The 17631-nt window shown below is 33.3% G+C and overlaps 1 protein-coding gene across 12 annotated transcripts; it reads right to left on the bottom strand.

The window, feature by feature from the left end:
* Window positions 1–1447: 1447 nt before the first annotated feature.
* LOC129573613 (iroquois-class homeodomain protein irx-1-B-like) lies at window positions 1448–17504 on the bottom strand. 12 transcript variants are annotated; one of them, XM_055454383.1, is made up of 8 exons: window positions 17061–17504; window positions 11236–11328; window positions 10689–11089; window positions 10377–10540; window positions 10178–10267; window positions 9749–9915; window positions 9313–9492; window positions 1448–2332 (listed from the first exon to the last, which is right to left on the bottom strand). In XM_055454383.1, the coding sequence occupies exons 1-8, from the start codon at window positions 17092–17094 to the stop codon at window positions 2214–2216; spliced, it is 1248 nt and encodes a 415-aa protein (XP_055310358.1). In that variant the 5' UTR covers window positions 17095–17504; the 3' UTR covers window positions 1448–2213. The 12 variants fall into 12 exon arrangements, with proteins under 12 accessions (XP_055310358.1, XP_055310357.1, XP_055310354.1 ...); XM_055454382.1 differs by having other exon boundaries at window positions 9749–9918; XM_055454379.1 differs by having other exon boundaries at window positions 9749–9918; window positions 13344–17453.
* Window positions 17505–17631: the final 127 nt, after the last annotated feature.

The raw sequence follows: 17631 nt of genomic DNA on the forward strand, positions 1-17631 counted from the left end.
ACCAAATGAAGAGAGTCAAATTAATAAATATCATTTTATTATATCTGTTCGAGTTATATTTTGGTTTTTTGTCACATTTTTTTTATTATTGCTTATCCTTCTGCTCAAATCATTTCAACTGGAACAATTTTATTTGTGTTTTCACGTTGGTAGAAAAATGGATCCTCGTATGTTTGTTAAATAGTTCTCTGGACCGAATCCAATTGAATTGAAGTGTGGTAAATTCGTCGTTTCCAAGACAAGCAAATTGGAAATTTGAAAAGAAAAACTTAGCAACAAGGAAGTCACTATTGCGCTGCTCGATATTAAACCAATACAAACCGAAAAATAAACCTGCTGTGTGAGAGACTCTGAGTGTGATGAATGAAAAAATTAAAAATTGATTAAAGCTCCTGTAAAATATTTCTTTCCATCTGGTTTGCGGATGATATGGTAAAAATTTTGTGAATTCACAACCGAAAATTAATTTAAATTAAATAATCAATAAATTAATTTGTTTTAAATACGCACATAAATTTGAAATTTTATTTGCAATTTTTTTTGCCTAGAAATTAAATTTGATGATAACATGAAATGAATGTGAACAATATCAAAAACAAGCGTTGAAATGTCGCTGAATCGGCTGAAATTGTTTTGTTTTGTGACGAGTCCTTATGCGTAACGTTTTTTAAAAAAATACAGTTGAAGCTATGGTTAGCAGCGTAATGTCTATTGTAATATTTACAATCATACGCACAGGGAAGAATGGTTGAGATTTTTGGTACAATTAATTTTTTTTCGTAGAAATAATCCAAAAGTATGATATCTAAGACAAAATTTATTTTCCTTCACACAAATTTTCTCTAAAGAAAATAAATTTGGTTTCAGATATCTCATATATATATTCAAGCTTAATTTTGGATTAAAAAATAAATCAATGGTAGCAGAAATTTCAACCATCCTCCCCTGTGTGTAGTGGGGGAGGTTTATTTGCTTTGTTTAAAAAATAAAATAGGTTTCATTTCATATGCTTTCTTTTCCTGTTTTATCTCTTTCAATTGGTTTTCCAGTTTCAATTTTTTCCTTATACAATATCATTTTAAAATAACTTCTTTTTCTTTCTTAACTCATCGTTTTTTTCTTCACTTGCTACTAATCGAATCACTTGTTGCTTTCACTATAGAAAAAATCTTTCAGTCCGTAATATCGCGATGCCAAAATTGCCTTTGATACCCTCCCAAACTTGTGTTTATTTTTTTTCCGTTTTATTTTTTGTTGCTCATTATTTCTTTTATTTGTTACAATTACATATCTTGTAAATGATCGCCGTAACGAACATTTTTAAATCACAAACTCTTGACTGTTTGATGCGATTAATTTTCGGCTTAAACGACTTCCATTGAATGCTGGCAGTTTTGGACGTTTCGCAAAACAAAAAAATTGAATGCAATAATAACAAATTGACAAATTCGAAAAACCGAAGAATTGAACGTTTTATTCATTCCGCAAAGAGGTTTTGGTTATGTTTTGCGAGTGTATACAAAATGTGTTTCTTTTTTAGTTCAGTACTCCACCAGTAACTTTATACAAAAAATATTGTACATTTTGCGATTACTTCATTGTATAGTATATAATTATGTAAAAAACAGGGGGATGTGGCTGCTCGAGTTTTTGATGTATTATAAAATGTGTGATTTCGCTAATTTAATTCTACTTTGGATCTATCTGTTTTGTTGTTGTTTGTTTGTTTTCATTTTAATAAAATTGCCTTAAATATGTGTTTTGTTTCAACTTTTTCTTCTGTTGCAATTCGTTTGTAATGCAATGTTTTATTTCCAGTATATCGGGTCAAGATGCATTTTCGTACATTTGTGATCTAAGAGTTTGATTCGATGATTCACTTTCGGTGCCGGATCCATTCGGTTTCGTTTGTTTGCTTCTTGATAATGGTGGTAATGGCGATGGTGGCGGCGGCGGCTATATTTTGTTGTTATTTAAATCATATTTTTCATTTTCCTTCTTCTAAAGATTAGGTTTACAAAATATCCTGTCAGGTTGAACGCACTTCAATGCACATCTGCAATGATTGTTGGCTTCTTGATTGAGTGAGTGTTAATGTGTTTGTGTTTGTTTGTTGCGGGTAAAAAATATGAGTGTATGGTTTTTTGAGGGAGGAGGTTCGCTTTGTATTGTTATTTATTTTATTTCGGTGCTGTATAACACGGTTTCGTTTTCTAGTTACCGAGAACGTGAACATCATCATCTTGTTCTTTTTCTCTTTGTCGAACTGCAACCGCCGTCTCCACAAGCAAGTACAGACATTTGAATTTGTCTTTGTCGTCGCGGATTACACCTAAAATTACACATAAGATTTAAGATATCGATTATTGAATTTGATTTGGCTTTGGGTTGTTGTTGTTGTAGTTGTTTTGTTTTTAATAATGATTTTTTTTTTTTTTTTTAAATACATTTTAATTAGTTGCATTTGTTGCGCTCTGAATTGAATGCTTGGCAACAGCAACGAAAAAAAAACAAAAATATCCCTATTGAAATGTAATCAGCTCATCTGCCTTGACTGTTTCAATGAACAATTTTAGCTTCAAGCCCGTATTATTGAGTGTTCGAAAAGAAGAGGAGTGAAATTTTAACGAGTGGATTCTTCTATCCGCTCACAATTTACTGCAAACTAGCTCAACGCAAATGCTTGCTACGATTTTCAACAAATTCATCATTAATCATCATCATCATCATCGTCATCGAATACAACAATCAAACCAAAAAAATTTATCGGAAACGGTCGCATCTGCATTTCACCGGCGTTATTTCTTTTTCGCATTTGTGTGACAAAACAAAATTTCAGAGTGTAATTTTTCATTTCAAATGTTTTTTTTTCTTTCAAATTCATTTTTGATGTAATTCAGGCAAAAGCGCACATACATTCATTTAGTGGTTTCGTTTGACTTGCTTAGTGGACGACGATTGCAATCTCAACGCTATTCTTTTTCTATTCTCTAAAACAGCCACCATTTTTACGGAATCTTAAATAATACAAAAAAAATATATTTATTTATTTAGAAATATTTTTGTTTAGAAAATTGTTGGATTATAAATATATTTGAGAAAAAAAAATTCGTGTTGCACAAAGGGTAAAAAGAAAAAAAATGAAAAAGGTGTAGGTGCAATTGTGTCATAAAATGTGTTATTGTATCAAGTTTTTTTTTTGAAGATTTGTACAATTATTTCTATGGTCTCTCTCTCTCTCTCTCTCTCTCTCTCTCTCTCTCTCTCTCTCTATTTTTGGTTGAAAATTGAAGTAAAAAGGAGAAAAATGTTCAACAAAAACCAAAGATAAGTTCGGCCAGTTAGTATAGAGGATTCTTTGAATATTAGTATTGGAAATATACAATTCTAGTGAGGTTTTTGATGTGAAAATTGGTGATACGGAAAAAAATGAAAAATATGCAATTAAGAAAATGAAAATTTGGAACAAATGAAGAAATGTTATGATAATTATCAAGAAATATAAATTATTAACAAAAAAAAATCAACTGCAACACAAATTGCAATTTTGTGTTTCACTGATTTTTCCTTTGGAGAGAAAGAAAAACGTCGGTGGTCAGTGTTGATACTATCTACAGCAGTTGATCAGTTACTACAAATGAAGATAAATTAAGGATAACGTATTTTTTTCATGTTGCACACAACGAAAAAGAAATAACAATGAATTAGATGCGACTGATTTGATAAATGACAAACAGGATTAAGGTTCGCAACTTTTCAGCGAACCAATTCTTCGATTCCCTTCATCATCGCTTCAGGGTTTTCATTCTAATGCCCATTCTTTTTGGTATCAAATGATAATTGCTTTTTTTAAAACTATATTTAACTATGATTACGCTAAAACCAATCAAAACTAAAACTAAATGGGGTCCATTTTACTTGGCTCCAATTGTTCTGGATTGATTTTTCAGCTGAGTGTGTAAATGAATGAATACTCGATTGAATGTTGGTGGTGGTGGTGGTGGTGGTGGTAGTGGTGGTAGTGGTATTATTGGTGGTTGTGTAGTGAACGTTGTTGCTGTTGTTGTTGTGGTCTCGAATATATCAATTAAATTTCAGTACAATGAATGCGTGTAAATTTGAATTTGTTCTCAACAATTACAATTCTGATTCCATTATATTTGTTTATCTATTTTAAATTTTAAATTTTATGTGTGTACAAATTGACGATTTTTTGTGATATTTTTCGTTTTTCATCATAATTCCTAAAAAAAGTATGTACAAAATAATAGCCAAATGTTTTTACAATTATTTTATGATTTTGTTTTGGTGTTGATTGATTGATTGAGAAAAGAAAACATATGAATTTGATAAATTTAATTTTCACTTCCTTTTTTACCGTAAACGCTTGGTTGTGCACAGCGCTCACACTTTAACTCGTACGATTTCGTTTTTTTTAGTTTATTTATTTTGCAAAATAAAATAAAAAAAAGTATTTATTTATAAATGTGTTAAAACGACAATATTATTTGATGTTTAGAAACTATAAACTTTTATTTAGCTCTTCTTAAGAATTAAAACAAGAATTACAAAGATCGAAATGACATAAATTTTTTTTATTTAAATTTAAAACGTTTTTTTTTGTTGTTGTGGTTGTTACGTTAATGTTGTTGTTTCTATTTTCGTTTATTTTATTCTAAAGTGTTCTTTTTTTTTCATTTTGGTGCCTTTCTCTTTTCGTTTCATTTTGTCAGTGGGAGAGTATGTAAATTCTCGTTTTCTGTGCTTGCTGTTTGTATATTTTGTTGTGGCTGGTAATCGCTTTTTGTTTGTCTGATATTTCTTTCTTCTTTTTTTTCTTCTCTCAAATCGTAAATCCATTTTGTGCATGAATGCAATTCGAAATTTGGAAATGAAAAGAAAAAAAAACGGAAAAGAAACAGAAAAAATGATTCTGGACACACACACACACAAACAAATAAAACAAAGGAATTCAATTTTCGACAAAAAAATCGGTTTGTTTTTATTTTATTTGACATTCTTTGTTCTCAACACAAAATAGCTAAAAAGCAAATAATTTTACATCGATTTCTGAAATTTTCTTCTTTTTTTTCGCTCTCGCTAACTGTTTCTTTTCTATGTTCAATTTGCAATATTGTATTTTTTTTCTCGTTTCATTTCCACTTACAATTTTTTTGTGGTAAACTCTAATGCAATTATTGGTTTCGGTATAATCAGTTTTTTGACTTACTTAGTCTATTTAAATAAACTCTCACTTGCTATTCGCATTTAAACTACTGTGGGGATCTTGAAATGATTTTTTTTTTCAAATTTCTTTTCATAATTCATTTTGCTTTGTTTGCTTGGTGTTAAATTTCGTTTATTTGTTTGTATGTGTGTGTGTGTGTGTGTGTGTGTGCTGAATTTCCGTTTTCACTCTAAGAGTTAAGCTGTTCATTACTTAGCGTAACAAATATTGCTGATTGTGCTAAAAATGGTTTGATGAAGAATTGTTTTTTTTTTGCTTGAAAAGTTTGATTAAAAGAGAATTTCAAAAAGTGGCAGCAATAAATTAAATAATACTTGAAATGGGAAATTGCAGAATTTGATTTGCATTTGATTTATTCGATTTTTTTTTGCTTGCTCATCAATTTCGTTTGTCCTCATCGTTTAAATGGCAAAATAGTTTGATTTGATTGGAGTGTGCGAAAGAGCACGGAATCGACACACAGAAAAATAAATGATTCATTTGGTTTTTAAAGCTGAAATATGTTTCAAGGCTGTCGTTTTCTAAATTTTTTTTTCCATTTGTGTTCTTTTTTTTCTCATTTTCTTTAAATTGAGAATTCTATCAATATGTAACAAAGCAAGTTCAAGAATTTTGTTGACGTCTAAATTTGATACGGGAGCTTCAAGAGAAGCCACAAAATAGATTTTCATTTTGATCCATCTTCAGAAAGCAACAAAATTACAATCATATACTTTTTTGAAAACAAAAAAAATTAGAAAGAAGAAATAAGTGAAACAAAAACCGCCTTAACCATCTCATCGAAAAAAAAAACTGATCATCATCGACCACATTCAGACTCTCGATCGATCAGACAAGTAAATAACCAGAAAATTGATTCAGTGACACAGTGAATTCATTGTTGTTGTGATTGTAGTGTTTTTAGTACCGCGCTTGATTTACGTTTAATGTTTAGAGCGAAAATGGAAACGAGCAAAGTTATTCAATCGTTCTGATCTCGAACTTTGATCGAGTGTGTGTTATTAACATTTATTTGTGTGGAGGTGAATTCAGTTATTATTAAAAACAGAAAGTTTAAGTGGTTGTTCTCTCTCTCATTTCTTTTTATAAACTAGGATGGGCACATCTTACGGACCAGCCAAGTTTTTTTTGTTTTTACTTTTCATCATTAATTTTTTGTTTCTTCATTAAACGTAATGCATATAATTTAACCGCTACAACTATTTATAAAAGTACAAATAATTTGAATGATGTTTTTATGTTCACTTTCGCATTTTTTTAAGCTACATTGTATGTGATTTGTTTTTTCTTTTTGTTTACTTTAGTTCTGATTCAAACTTTTAGAATTGAATTGCTCCTATTATTAAATTAACACAAAGAAAGAAGTATGCATTTGCACTTAAATTCATTGAATGTTGAATCTAATGTTTTGTGGTTTCAATTAAATGTTAAAAAAGAAAAAAAACGGAAAACAAGTGTTAATGATGACTCTTTTCATCAACTTGATAGGTATTTGAATGTTCTAAGTCAATAAAAAAAACAAAGATTAGATAAAAAAGACTTTACGATGATTTTCGGTTCGTTTCTTGTTGTCGCTGATGAGTTGGAATTACCGTGTTTGCGTTGCAGTTCGTCTGGTTAATTGTCATATTGATTCTGGTCTACGTACGAAGCGTACCTTCTTCACGTTATCTCACGTTTGTTTGTACCACCACCAACAGTGCGTATGATTTTTTGGGATTGTTTTTTTTTTCTCTTTATTTTCGCTCTCAATTTTTTTCAATTTCTTTGTTTTCTCATTCTGTCTTTTTCTATCCTAATGGAATCTAAAGGCTACAACATACACGCACATTTAATTCAATCTCGAATGGGTATGTTTGTTCTGCTCTGTGTTTGTGTGTGATTTGCTTGACATGTGTGTGTGTGTGTGTGTGTGAGCTTTTGTGTTGGGTTCGGGAAGTTATTTTTTTGCAAAATAATGTAGGTTCTATTCTGTGTGTGTAAATGCAGTTTACAGTTTATTTCTTTACTGTTTGGTTTTTCTTGTGTTTAATTTTGTGTTCGGAGATGCGTGGTCCTCGCTATTTTCTCTCTCTTTCTCTCCCTCTCTCTCCCTCTCACTTTCTAATTTACTCAATTTACACAATCCGAACGTTTTTGTAACGGTTTGCCTTTTGCATTGTTTTTATGCGTGTACGTCTGTGTGTATGTGTGAGCTTACTGTTTATAAAATTGAGTTTGGTATTTTGGTTTGTAACTGTTCGTTTCACAATTTTTCTTTTGTTTTGTTTTTCATTCATAATTCATTTATTGGCTACAATATGCGCGTGTTTACGGTATTTTTAGGCGATCATCCACATCATTTTTTCTAACAATTTTTATTGTTGTGTGGAATTCGGCTCATTTTTGGTGATGATGCCCATCCCAGAATTCAATTTCAATAGTTTCACTAAATAACAAATAAAACCGATTAGAAAACGTTTGTTTTAGAGAAAAAAGAAATGTATATGTAGGTAAATGTTGTTGTTGTTTTTTTGGTTGTTTTTGAAAATGGGTTAAATTATTTTACACAAAAAAAAGAGTAATAAATCGGCAAAAAAAATTATTCGGAAAAAAAGAAGAAAAAAATGAGAAAAAGAATATGCAATTGTCTAGATCAAGGTATATCTGAACTTACAATTATGATTAAAAATGCTCTACAAATGCTTTGTTGACTGACGACTGGTTGTTCAAAATGAAATGATCAAATGAAAATTTAAACAAGAAAAAACAAGAAATGGTAATGCAAGCAAAGGGGCTTCGTGTGTATGGACTGTGTGAAAATCTTGTTTGTACATATATTGATAGATTCTTTTCTCGTAGTTCGACGACGACGACGACGATGACGACGATGACGACGATGACGACGACTGTATTTTTTTCTCTGAACGCTACAATCTATAATTTTTTTTTGTATGCGTGACATGTTCATATGCCTGAATGTTCATCATCCATTTTATTTCGAAAGTATCGCCGCAAGTTTTTACATGTGCATCTGTGTGCTTTTCCAGACAAAGAAAAAAAAAACTTTTCCAGTTTCTTATTTTTCACCTCTAAGAGGGTATGAAACGCTCTCTATCTCATCATTATCATTCGATGGAATGATGCGAAAAGCGCAAGAAAAAAAACAATTACAAAGGAAATCGTTTGGATTGCCATTAGAAAGGGGGATTAAATCCGAGAGCACGAATCAGGTTGTAACTAATTTGGTGTGAGCGAAAGTTGCAGCAAACCACAAATCAAATATCGGTTGAACCGAGTCATTTTAGCCAGCAAATATTCTAAACGAGAGCACTTGACGATTCAGCGCAGTGACAGGCTTGAACGAATTTGAACACTCTTCGCATATCACTGTATTTGTGCAAAATGGTCTTATGAATTTGAGATGAATCTTGAGAAGGGTATGAAATGTCAAACATTTAATAAACTAGAAGCTAGTCGATCGTGAAAATGGCAAATTTACTGCATGAATTTCAACAAATTACTGCCGCGCAGAAAACTGACAAACAGGCTTCGAGTTGTGCTTGCTTTGTTATTTTTGTGTTTTTTGTTTGTTTTGGAAAAGACGCGATTTGAATGTCGCAGTTTAAAAAAAACAGTCAGCAAGTTGACCGACTCGACCGAAACCGGCCTTTCTTCAGAAATATTTTCTTCGCTTCTTTGCATTGCAATGCTTTTAGATGAACGAACAAACGGCAATTGTGTACACAACAAAAGAATGGACATTGTTTTCTATAACTGTCACCTGTTCGAAGTGCCACCGCCGTCGCTGAGACTGATCGGCGGGGCCGATCGACTCTAGTTTGCCTCTAGTTGTTTCATTTTTGTTTCACAAATCTAATTTTCTAATTCTCTGCTTCTCATCAAATATCTCAATGAAACTTGTTTTGAACTCAACTTACACCTACTAATTCCTTTTTTTTCTGAATTGTTTCTTTTATAGCATTTGTTTTGTATATGTATATATCCATTATCGGATAGATCAATTTTTGCTATGACTTACGCATAATTATGTTCCAATAGAATATTAAATTTTTTTTGTTTACCTTTAACAATATGTCCGCCCGGTGATGTTGTTGTTGTCGTTATCGTGGCTGTGCCCAACGATTTGTTGTTGTTGTTTTTTTGCCCGGTTGTCCTTACGATCTGCGCTTCGCCTAATTTCGTTTGGAATTTTGGCGTCGCGTTCGCCGGCACCACTTGAACACGCGACAAACCGATTGGAACTAAATTTGTTTTTGATTTTTTTTAAATGGGTTCGAATAAGAGGATAAATATTGGTGGTCGAATAAAATAGAAGAAATACAAAGACATAGAGAAACAAAGTCGAGAAAAATGGTAGTAGACACGGTCAATAAATCAATTGAACAAGAAAAATAAACGATCTTCAAAATAAATGATAGCAAATGTTCAATTTAGTATTGAGTTTGAGTATCTTAAAATGGGTATTAAGTTTTTTCATGGGGGTGAGGTGTAACATACCGATTTTTGTCTGTGTCGTTGGTAGTTTCTTTACAGTTTGTGCCGGAACTGTTGTGACCACTTTGGTATTGAGTGGGTGCGGCAGTTGTGGCAAATGAGCTAACTGTGGATGTGGCGCTGCGTTCCAATATTCTGTTGTCGTTACTGGACTTGTGGTCACCTCTTCGCTACTTTTTCGAACAATAACAAGAGAGAAAATATTCACGAAAACCAAATCAGTTAGTGTTCTACTCTATACTTTATCTTGTCATGATGCCTCATCTGACTGATTGCTTTTTCAATGACTGATTTTTTTTTCTTCGAAAAACTAACAAATTTTCCGATTCAACGCGATGTCTGCCAAATATCTCGTGACCATGATCTTATTCGTTCAGAAAATATTTAACTGACACCGGCTTCATCGATTACAAGATTAAAAGTAGTAAGTACCTGATCACTTCTTGCCAACCACTATTTGAGTCGACTTCTTCAGTTGGACTGGGACATGCTTCGTATTCGTTGGCGCTTTCATCTTCCGATCTAAATACATTTTATTATTGGTATTGCTTGGTGATCATCATTAACTGCCCGAGAGCAGAACGGATCGCACTTGTTGCAGTGCGCGACTATGAATGGATAAACCACTTACCTGTAAATGATGTTGTCTTCGAAATCGATTTCGGTGTCTGCTTCGGCTTTGACCAGCGTACCGTCAGGCATCTGAAGGTAATGGCCGCTTAATGTTACTGTGTTACCAGATTCATCGTGTTCGATAATTTCCTCATCTTCAACTTCTTCAGTGGCACCGACGATCTATATTGAGAGACGAAAACAACAAATTGTGCACAAACACAAACAAGAGAAAAAACCAATTAACAAAATCGAAAAACAAACTTCAATCATACATTTGTATTTACTTCATGGAAATATTAAAATTATTGTATTAATTCATCACACATACCACTTCTTCAACTGGATTACCAACTAGCTGATTCGATAAATTATTGACACTCGTGACGGATGTGTTTTGTTGTGCGGCTGCATTGGCCAGTTTTTTACCCCGTCGCGATATTGTGAAATGCATTGGATCGTTTCCTTCTCGTCGAATCATTTCGGGTAGAATTCGACGGCGTGCATTGATGAACCAATTGCATACTTGCAGCACCGTTAAATTGGCTTCATGTGACAAGTCTATTTTCTCCGCATCACTCGGATAGGCATTGTAACGATGCTCGTACAGCCATCGTTTCAGAATTTTCACCGAATGTGCTGGTAAATTTCCGCGTCGCTTACGTACTGTTTGTACTTGAGATGACGATGAGTTATTGATTTCTTCATCATCTGGGTCCGCGTATTCGATTTCTGTGTTGAAAAATTATAGAAAAAAATCGCTTGAATTAATTTCCATGTAATATTCGTCGTAAATTCATAGCAAGTGTTCAATCTACATGTGGAATTTGAATGAAACAATGGCCTGTTTGAGGGAAAAGTATGTTGGAAAAACGTACCCATCGTTGTGTGCCGCTGTAATTCACGTTCTGCTTCGGCTTCTTGTTCCGAACCCAGAGATTCTTCACTCGAGGAGTGAAATCGTTCGCGAGCTAAAAATAATAACAACAGAAAATGTTTGCTTGAGAAAAAAAATTGCCAACTTCGAAAATGTCTGCGAACAATAATTTTGATAAAATAAATGATGGACGTGTGCTAATCAATGTTTGGTTCCTAATTTTAAGTGCACAACTTCGTGTTTTCGTTTCAAGTCAAAGGTTTGTGATTGGAACGACAAATGTCACGGAATACTTGATTTGATGTAAATATCAACAAACCAAGTGTCAATGTGACTATCGAAGTTGTATTGTTTGGCCACAAAACTTCAAAACTCTTCCGAATTAAAATTGACAATTTGAATTTTGACATGAATCTCATCGCTTACGTCTAATAGACATTTGTTAAAACTTCATTTGCTGCTTTTCACGCGACAAATGTCAATGATGCGTTGATATATGCCAAAAACACATCAAGACAACGAACAATTTCCAAATTTAGCGAACAAAATTCCAATTCGTTGCGCGGAATATTCTTTTTTCTCCCAAACTCAAAACGTATGCAAACGCACCAAAGTATCTCGAATTCGCTAGTATAAATGGTGGACGATATTTCGGTACGATTCATACAATGTCTGACTGTACATATTATTAACAAGCTTGACGCTAGGTATTGTAGCGCCCTCTGGTGCCGCTGAATACCAAACCAGTCACCATCAATTGGTATGACATCAATGTGTGTTGCTGCTGTTACTACTACTACTACCACTACTACCACTACTGATGCCGCACAACAGCAACGCGTTTTGCGCGTTATTTTTTTCTTCTCTCATCACAAATACTCCCGCTTTGCTATGCATGGTGTATTGTATGCATGTAGAAAAAACGGCCACCATGTTGGATTGCTACTTTTAATGTGAAATTGAGTTTTGAATAATCGAAAAAATCCACAACAAATAACCATTACTCAATTGTGGCAATTGCATTTTGATGGCATTTTGAAGGATAGTAAATGTCTTCATATTTGGGCTATCATTATCTGGATTTTATTTCGTTGATGTCACTTTGACGTTCTATATGTCATCAACATGCCAAGTTACATTGAAGAGAAGAAAAAAATTGACTTTTCATGTGAACGACAGAAATAACAAAATAGACAGCTCTGTTTACTTTTATTTTCGCGCTCAAAACCAATAATCATGGAATTTTGTTAATTTTCAACATTTGTACGACTTTTTCCGTGGTTTGGTTCAGAAATTATTCGTGCGGAATGAAACTGTGAATGTCATGCCGATTCTAGTATAATATTTTCCAATATTCTATGTGGCCAGCAAAGCCTTGCTTGATACAACGCTCTGTGTGTGTTGCTTCATACGTAAAAGACACAGAAAATGACGCCATTTTGTTTTGAAAATCCAAACCAAATTGAAAGCCAATGAGGAAACTTTTTCTCGTTTAACTCAAATTTTTATATTGACAAAAAATCAAGTTTTTTTTCTTCTTCTGTTTATGCAACGAAATAAATTCTATCTTTCGAAATAATTTGAAAAAATAAATAAATAAATCGGTTTCTTCATGATAAATTGAGTAGATCGATTTTGAAATTGTTCAGCCCGAAAAAATAGAATAAAAATAAAAATAAAACAAAATTCATTTAACCACCAAGCTGAAACTTAAATTTTCTTCACGTTAATAATCCCATACTCTCGCATATATACATATATATTGGCAGTCAGAGAAAATTTCAAATGGAATGGTCGTCGAATCAGAAAAAAAAATGCTTGCTTTAGCTTTGGTTTCACACATCCATCGAAAAATAAAATTCGGGAAAATCAGGAAAACAGCAACATAAATGACGTAATGACATATTTTCAAGCGCAAATGTCTATCCACCATCGAATCGTATTTGAAATATTACAAAAGTCATACAAAATCTGTCGCTGTCTCTTTATGCCAAACGACAAGTAAAATGTCAAAAGACGACAAATTGCATGAGAAAAAAACATACTCGAAAAATATCCATTAACTTGTCAAAATCTATTGTAATAATAATATTTTGAACGGACACATACCTTCTTGTGTAAGTAGTTGCGTTTGAAAATTTGCTTCCAATTGCATATCACGCTCATCCATTTTTTTATGTGGATTTCTATCTCGATTTGATATATATGTATTTTTTTTTGTTTCCCGTAAGTTTATAACAATTTATATTCAATGTGAAGTAATCAGTTCTTGTCGTTTTTAGGTTGTAGTTGTTGTATTTGTTGTTGTTGTATTTGTTGTTTTTGTAAATGGCAGATTGAAGAAAAATATACGTTCGCCTTCACAACAAGCTAACTCCAAATAAAGTGGGTTTTCATATAATGGTAGCAACGAGGCGACACTAGCAAACGATGCGAAGACGCAATACAACGAACGGATTCACTAACACAACCATACGCATGAAATCAATATGGGCGACGATGTAGCTCAGCTACTGAGCGGTAGAATCTACAGCAAACCGACAATATGACCGATTTCTCTTTGCTGCGAAATAATGCTCACCTATTTCTTATTATTCGTTCGGTTTTCAAACGAAAAGTCTACAAATATTTCTACCACTTATGTTCAAAGGGGTTCGAATGTTCAAATAATGCGCTTTAGACTTTAGGTCAATCAATGAATTTGAAGTTTGAAACTGGTGTAACACGAATGACGGATTGTAGCATCAAAACTGACTTTTAATGGATAAGAATGTCAACAGCGTCAAAATCAAAACTCGGTCTCTATAACATGTTCATTATTTTCACATTTCCAATTTCTACACACTGAAACAACGTTTTGCCGATAAATCAACAACGAAAACTATCTGTTTAAACGAAAATAATTCGCGCTCAACCGCAACAATGGATGAAAGTGCGTTTTTTGTCTCTGTCGGTGTTGTGAATATGTACGGGGAACAAATGCCGTCTCTTCACTGAATGCACCAAAGCAATGTAGGCTTCCAAAATGGATTCCGAATTACATTTAATTTCACAAAAAAAACAGTAAATGAAACTATTCACCGATTCGAAATGACGGTATTTGACACCTTGATTTCTGATTTATCAATTATTCAAACGTTTTGCACTGAACTCAACACCGCTTTATCGAATGAAATATTTTATGGATATGATCAAACACAAGAAATTGTTAGTTAATTTGTTAGAAGCTTGCACAATATCTGACAGCTGTCAATCCTCTTCTGTTTCTGACATTCAAGCAAAAAAAAGAAGACACCTCTCTTGTTTGCCATCAAATACTTATAAAATCATCATGAATACGGCAAGCGAGGCATAGGAAATACGTTTTATACATATATACACACATACACACATGCGCATATGAACACGCATAGACACAATGTGGAACCCGCCAATTCAACTACATTGAAACAACATAGGGAACATTTGAATTCTGTACATATGTATACGCGACTATAGTCATGTATGTATCGCTTTTAAATGTAGTGGTGCCAAGAGTGAGTCTATAAAAAGTTACACAGGATGACCAACAAGTCTTGAACAGAAGCGAATATCAAAGCAGTAATCATTTTTTCCATTTATCGAAAAGAAAGTGGAATCTCGTCGAAAATTTATTATAATTAGATTAGGCAGTAGCTGAGTATGGGAAGAACAAAACCTAATTTAACTGTTATTTTCCCTTGTTTTTGTGATCGAGATGAAATACTTTATGTTGAGTGAATCAGAACAGCCCTGTAATTCAGAAATTGTGTAAAATGGATTGAGTGGATGCATCAATCTGACGTTCAGATTTTGTACTGCCATTCTTTTCCAAACGCACGCACACACATATTCGTTGGTTGCATCGTAGTGTGCTCGGCTTTAAGCTAAAAGCCGAAATCGGTGCCCCTCCATCCAACAGAGTCATTGGTTTTGAGCGATTCAAACGTATACATTCTTCTGTTGAAGAAAACGCAAGAAATCAAATGGTTGACGTTCCAAAATTAGATCACATCATTGCAACCAAATGATTGGCTTGAAAAAGTACTACGACTAAAAATACATTTGACTGCAATGCACCGGCCAATACGTTGATGGTTTACCCAGTTAAAATCGTATCCATTTATTCATCAAATTTATTTGGTATTTAGATTTGTTTTGACAACACACACACATTTCAGTGGCATCCAAAGATTGCTTTGAGATTTCTACACCAACTCAATCGAATAAAAATGTATTCGATACAAAGGTGATTGCACTCGAAGACAACAAAAACAAAGCTATATATGGGAGAGCCGTAATGCCACCGCCGACACCATCACCACACATTGCAGTGTATTGTATCATCAACTATCTGGTCGACAAATGCAATACTGTTTTATATGATTTGTTATGCACACAGCATACAATTTATGTTCGATGCAATCGAAACAAGTGGCATTACATTTTCATGTACGTGTCTTGAGCAAAATGTCAAACAACAACGTCAATTTTTTATCGACTGGAAGCGACAACGACGGCGCGGCCACGGCGACAACGACGACAACAAAAGTTGCAATATTGCAAAATGCGACCGATGTCACCGTTCGCAAGGGATAGATTTGAAACAATCGGAAACGACATGAAGTGATGCTCATTCTGTTGTACTTGTTTGTTGTCGGTGTCATTTTGCGTCATAATTTGGTTGTCTGATCTTCAGCCTGTGAGCGTTCCTACAATATACTCCATACCTGACAAATTTAATCAGAGTTGTCAATGCATTTATATAAATACACGACGGTCTATTGAATATACGTGGATGCACTTATTTCATTTCGTTTGAATGATTTTCATTTAGTTTAGAAAACTTAAACCATCAATTCTTCGATGAATTTACCATTGGCCACACTAAAGTGAAATATTTCAAAACAATGTTTTTTTTTGGATATGAGCATTTTACGTGGAATTTTCATTTGTTCAGAGACAAATCAGCGTTTTTATTGTGAAGATTTGAATAATTAGAACAAATCAAATAAGAATATTGGTTTGTCGATATATTTACGAAAACAAGTTCTCAATTTTTTCCATTTCCACATCAAATGATTAAACCATTTCCTCCACACAGAATAAGACGGCAACGACGACAAAAACAACAACAACACCAAATATATAAATGCATTCAGTTAGATATTTGAAAGCACCTACACTGTGCGACATATATTATAAGTTTTCTCAAGACTTGAGACCCGTTTGTTTGTTAGCAAAAAAAAAGATTCCGAAAGTTTCCTTGATTTTCTATACAAATCATCTCCTCTATCACCAAACCAAGTGGTTTCCCTTTTGGGGATTCCGAAAAAATATATATATTTATGTCGCACAGTGCTATTGTCGGTGATAGCTTAAGATCATTTCCCTTCGGCTTTCTACAATCGAAATGGAATCGTGTGAGTTGGCGAAATGGAATATTGATGTCGATCGAAAATAATGTGCTCTTGCATGTACGCGTTATACACAATTGGAACCACCAACTCAAATAAACGAGAAAAACAACATATTTGATATTGTGAAAAATTTATCGCAACGTTTTTTTTGCATAGTATGGATGCCGAATAACGACGTAGACACAAGCAAACTTCTCAAAGCGAGATATTGCCATCCAGTTAATTGAATGCATTACCCAATTTTTGCATGCAATGTCAATCAATATAGTGTCGATAAAGAACTTTGCACAATCAATGAAATTCGACCTCTTAATTGCATTGTGCTGCCGCTATACAATAGCGTAATTTAAATATTCGATTACACACAGAGGAATTCCGCAAAACTTACCTGAGTCTGGTTCAAGTTTGATGATAGTGTCCATGTTGTAGATTTCTACACACTTTTTTGTTCACCGAATACTATTTTGTCTTTTCACTTTGATTCAATCTGAAATATACGCTACAAGATGCAAATGACGTTGGCTTGCTTTCACGGCTTGCATGAAAACAACTGCACATTTAACAACAAATATCGTAAAATCGACTACAGTCACTCGAAATGGCTTCGAATTCAAATCACTCGTGTCAAGCGAAAAAAAAACACTTTTGATAAACTATAAAGCAATATTCTTCACTTCACAAACAGTAAATTTCGCAATTATTTCACTTACTTATTCGCCACTAAATAAATTTTTGGCATACTTTTTCGACCGTGTTTCATTTATTGAACGTCTATTGGCTTTGGAAAACTTTATAGAATAATATGTCAGTCGAAAAACGTCAAGTCAATTTGAGGATGTTTGTGCTTGGATGCTCGATGGATGCGTTCAATTCAACTGTACAATAAATGTCATCGGCATAGGACGCATGCAAATTATATTTTGTTGGACTTTTCTTAGCAAATTTTATTGTTTACTACA

This window comes from Sitodiplosis mosellana, unplaced genomic scaffold (genome assembly GCF_009176505.1).
Source record: "Sitodiplosis mosellana isolate CC-2019 unplaced genomic scaffold, AAFC_SMos_1.0 Smas_scaffold_6102, whole genome shotgun sequence".
NCBI classification, from domain to species: Eukaryota; Metazoa; Arthropoda; class Insecta; order Diptera; family Cecidomyiidae; genus Sitodiplosis; species Sitodiplosis mosellana.

What these genes read in the sequence shown, in the direction of transcription:
- LOC129573613 (XM_055454379.1), bottom strand. Translation starts at nt 13,404, where the DNA reads ATGGATGAGCGTGATATGCAATTGGAAGCAAATTTTCAAACGCAACTA. An exon ending in GTAATCCAGTTGAAGAAGTG is followed by an intron (nt 10,541 to 10,688) that starts GTATGTGTGATG and finishes CTCTCAATATAG; the next exon opens with ATCGTCGGTGCCACTGAAGA. An exon ending in GGTTGGCAAGAAGTGATCAG is followed by an intron (nt 9,919 to 10,177) that starts GTACTTACTACT and finishes TGTTCGAAAAAG; the next exon opens with TAGCGAAGAGGTGACCACAA.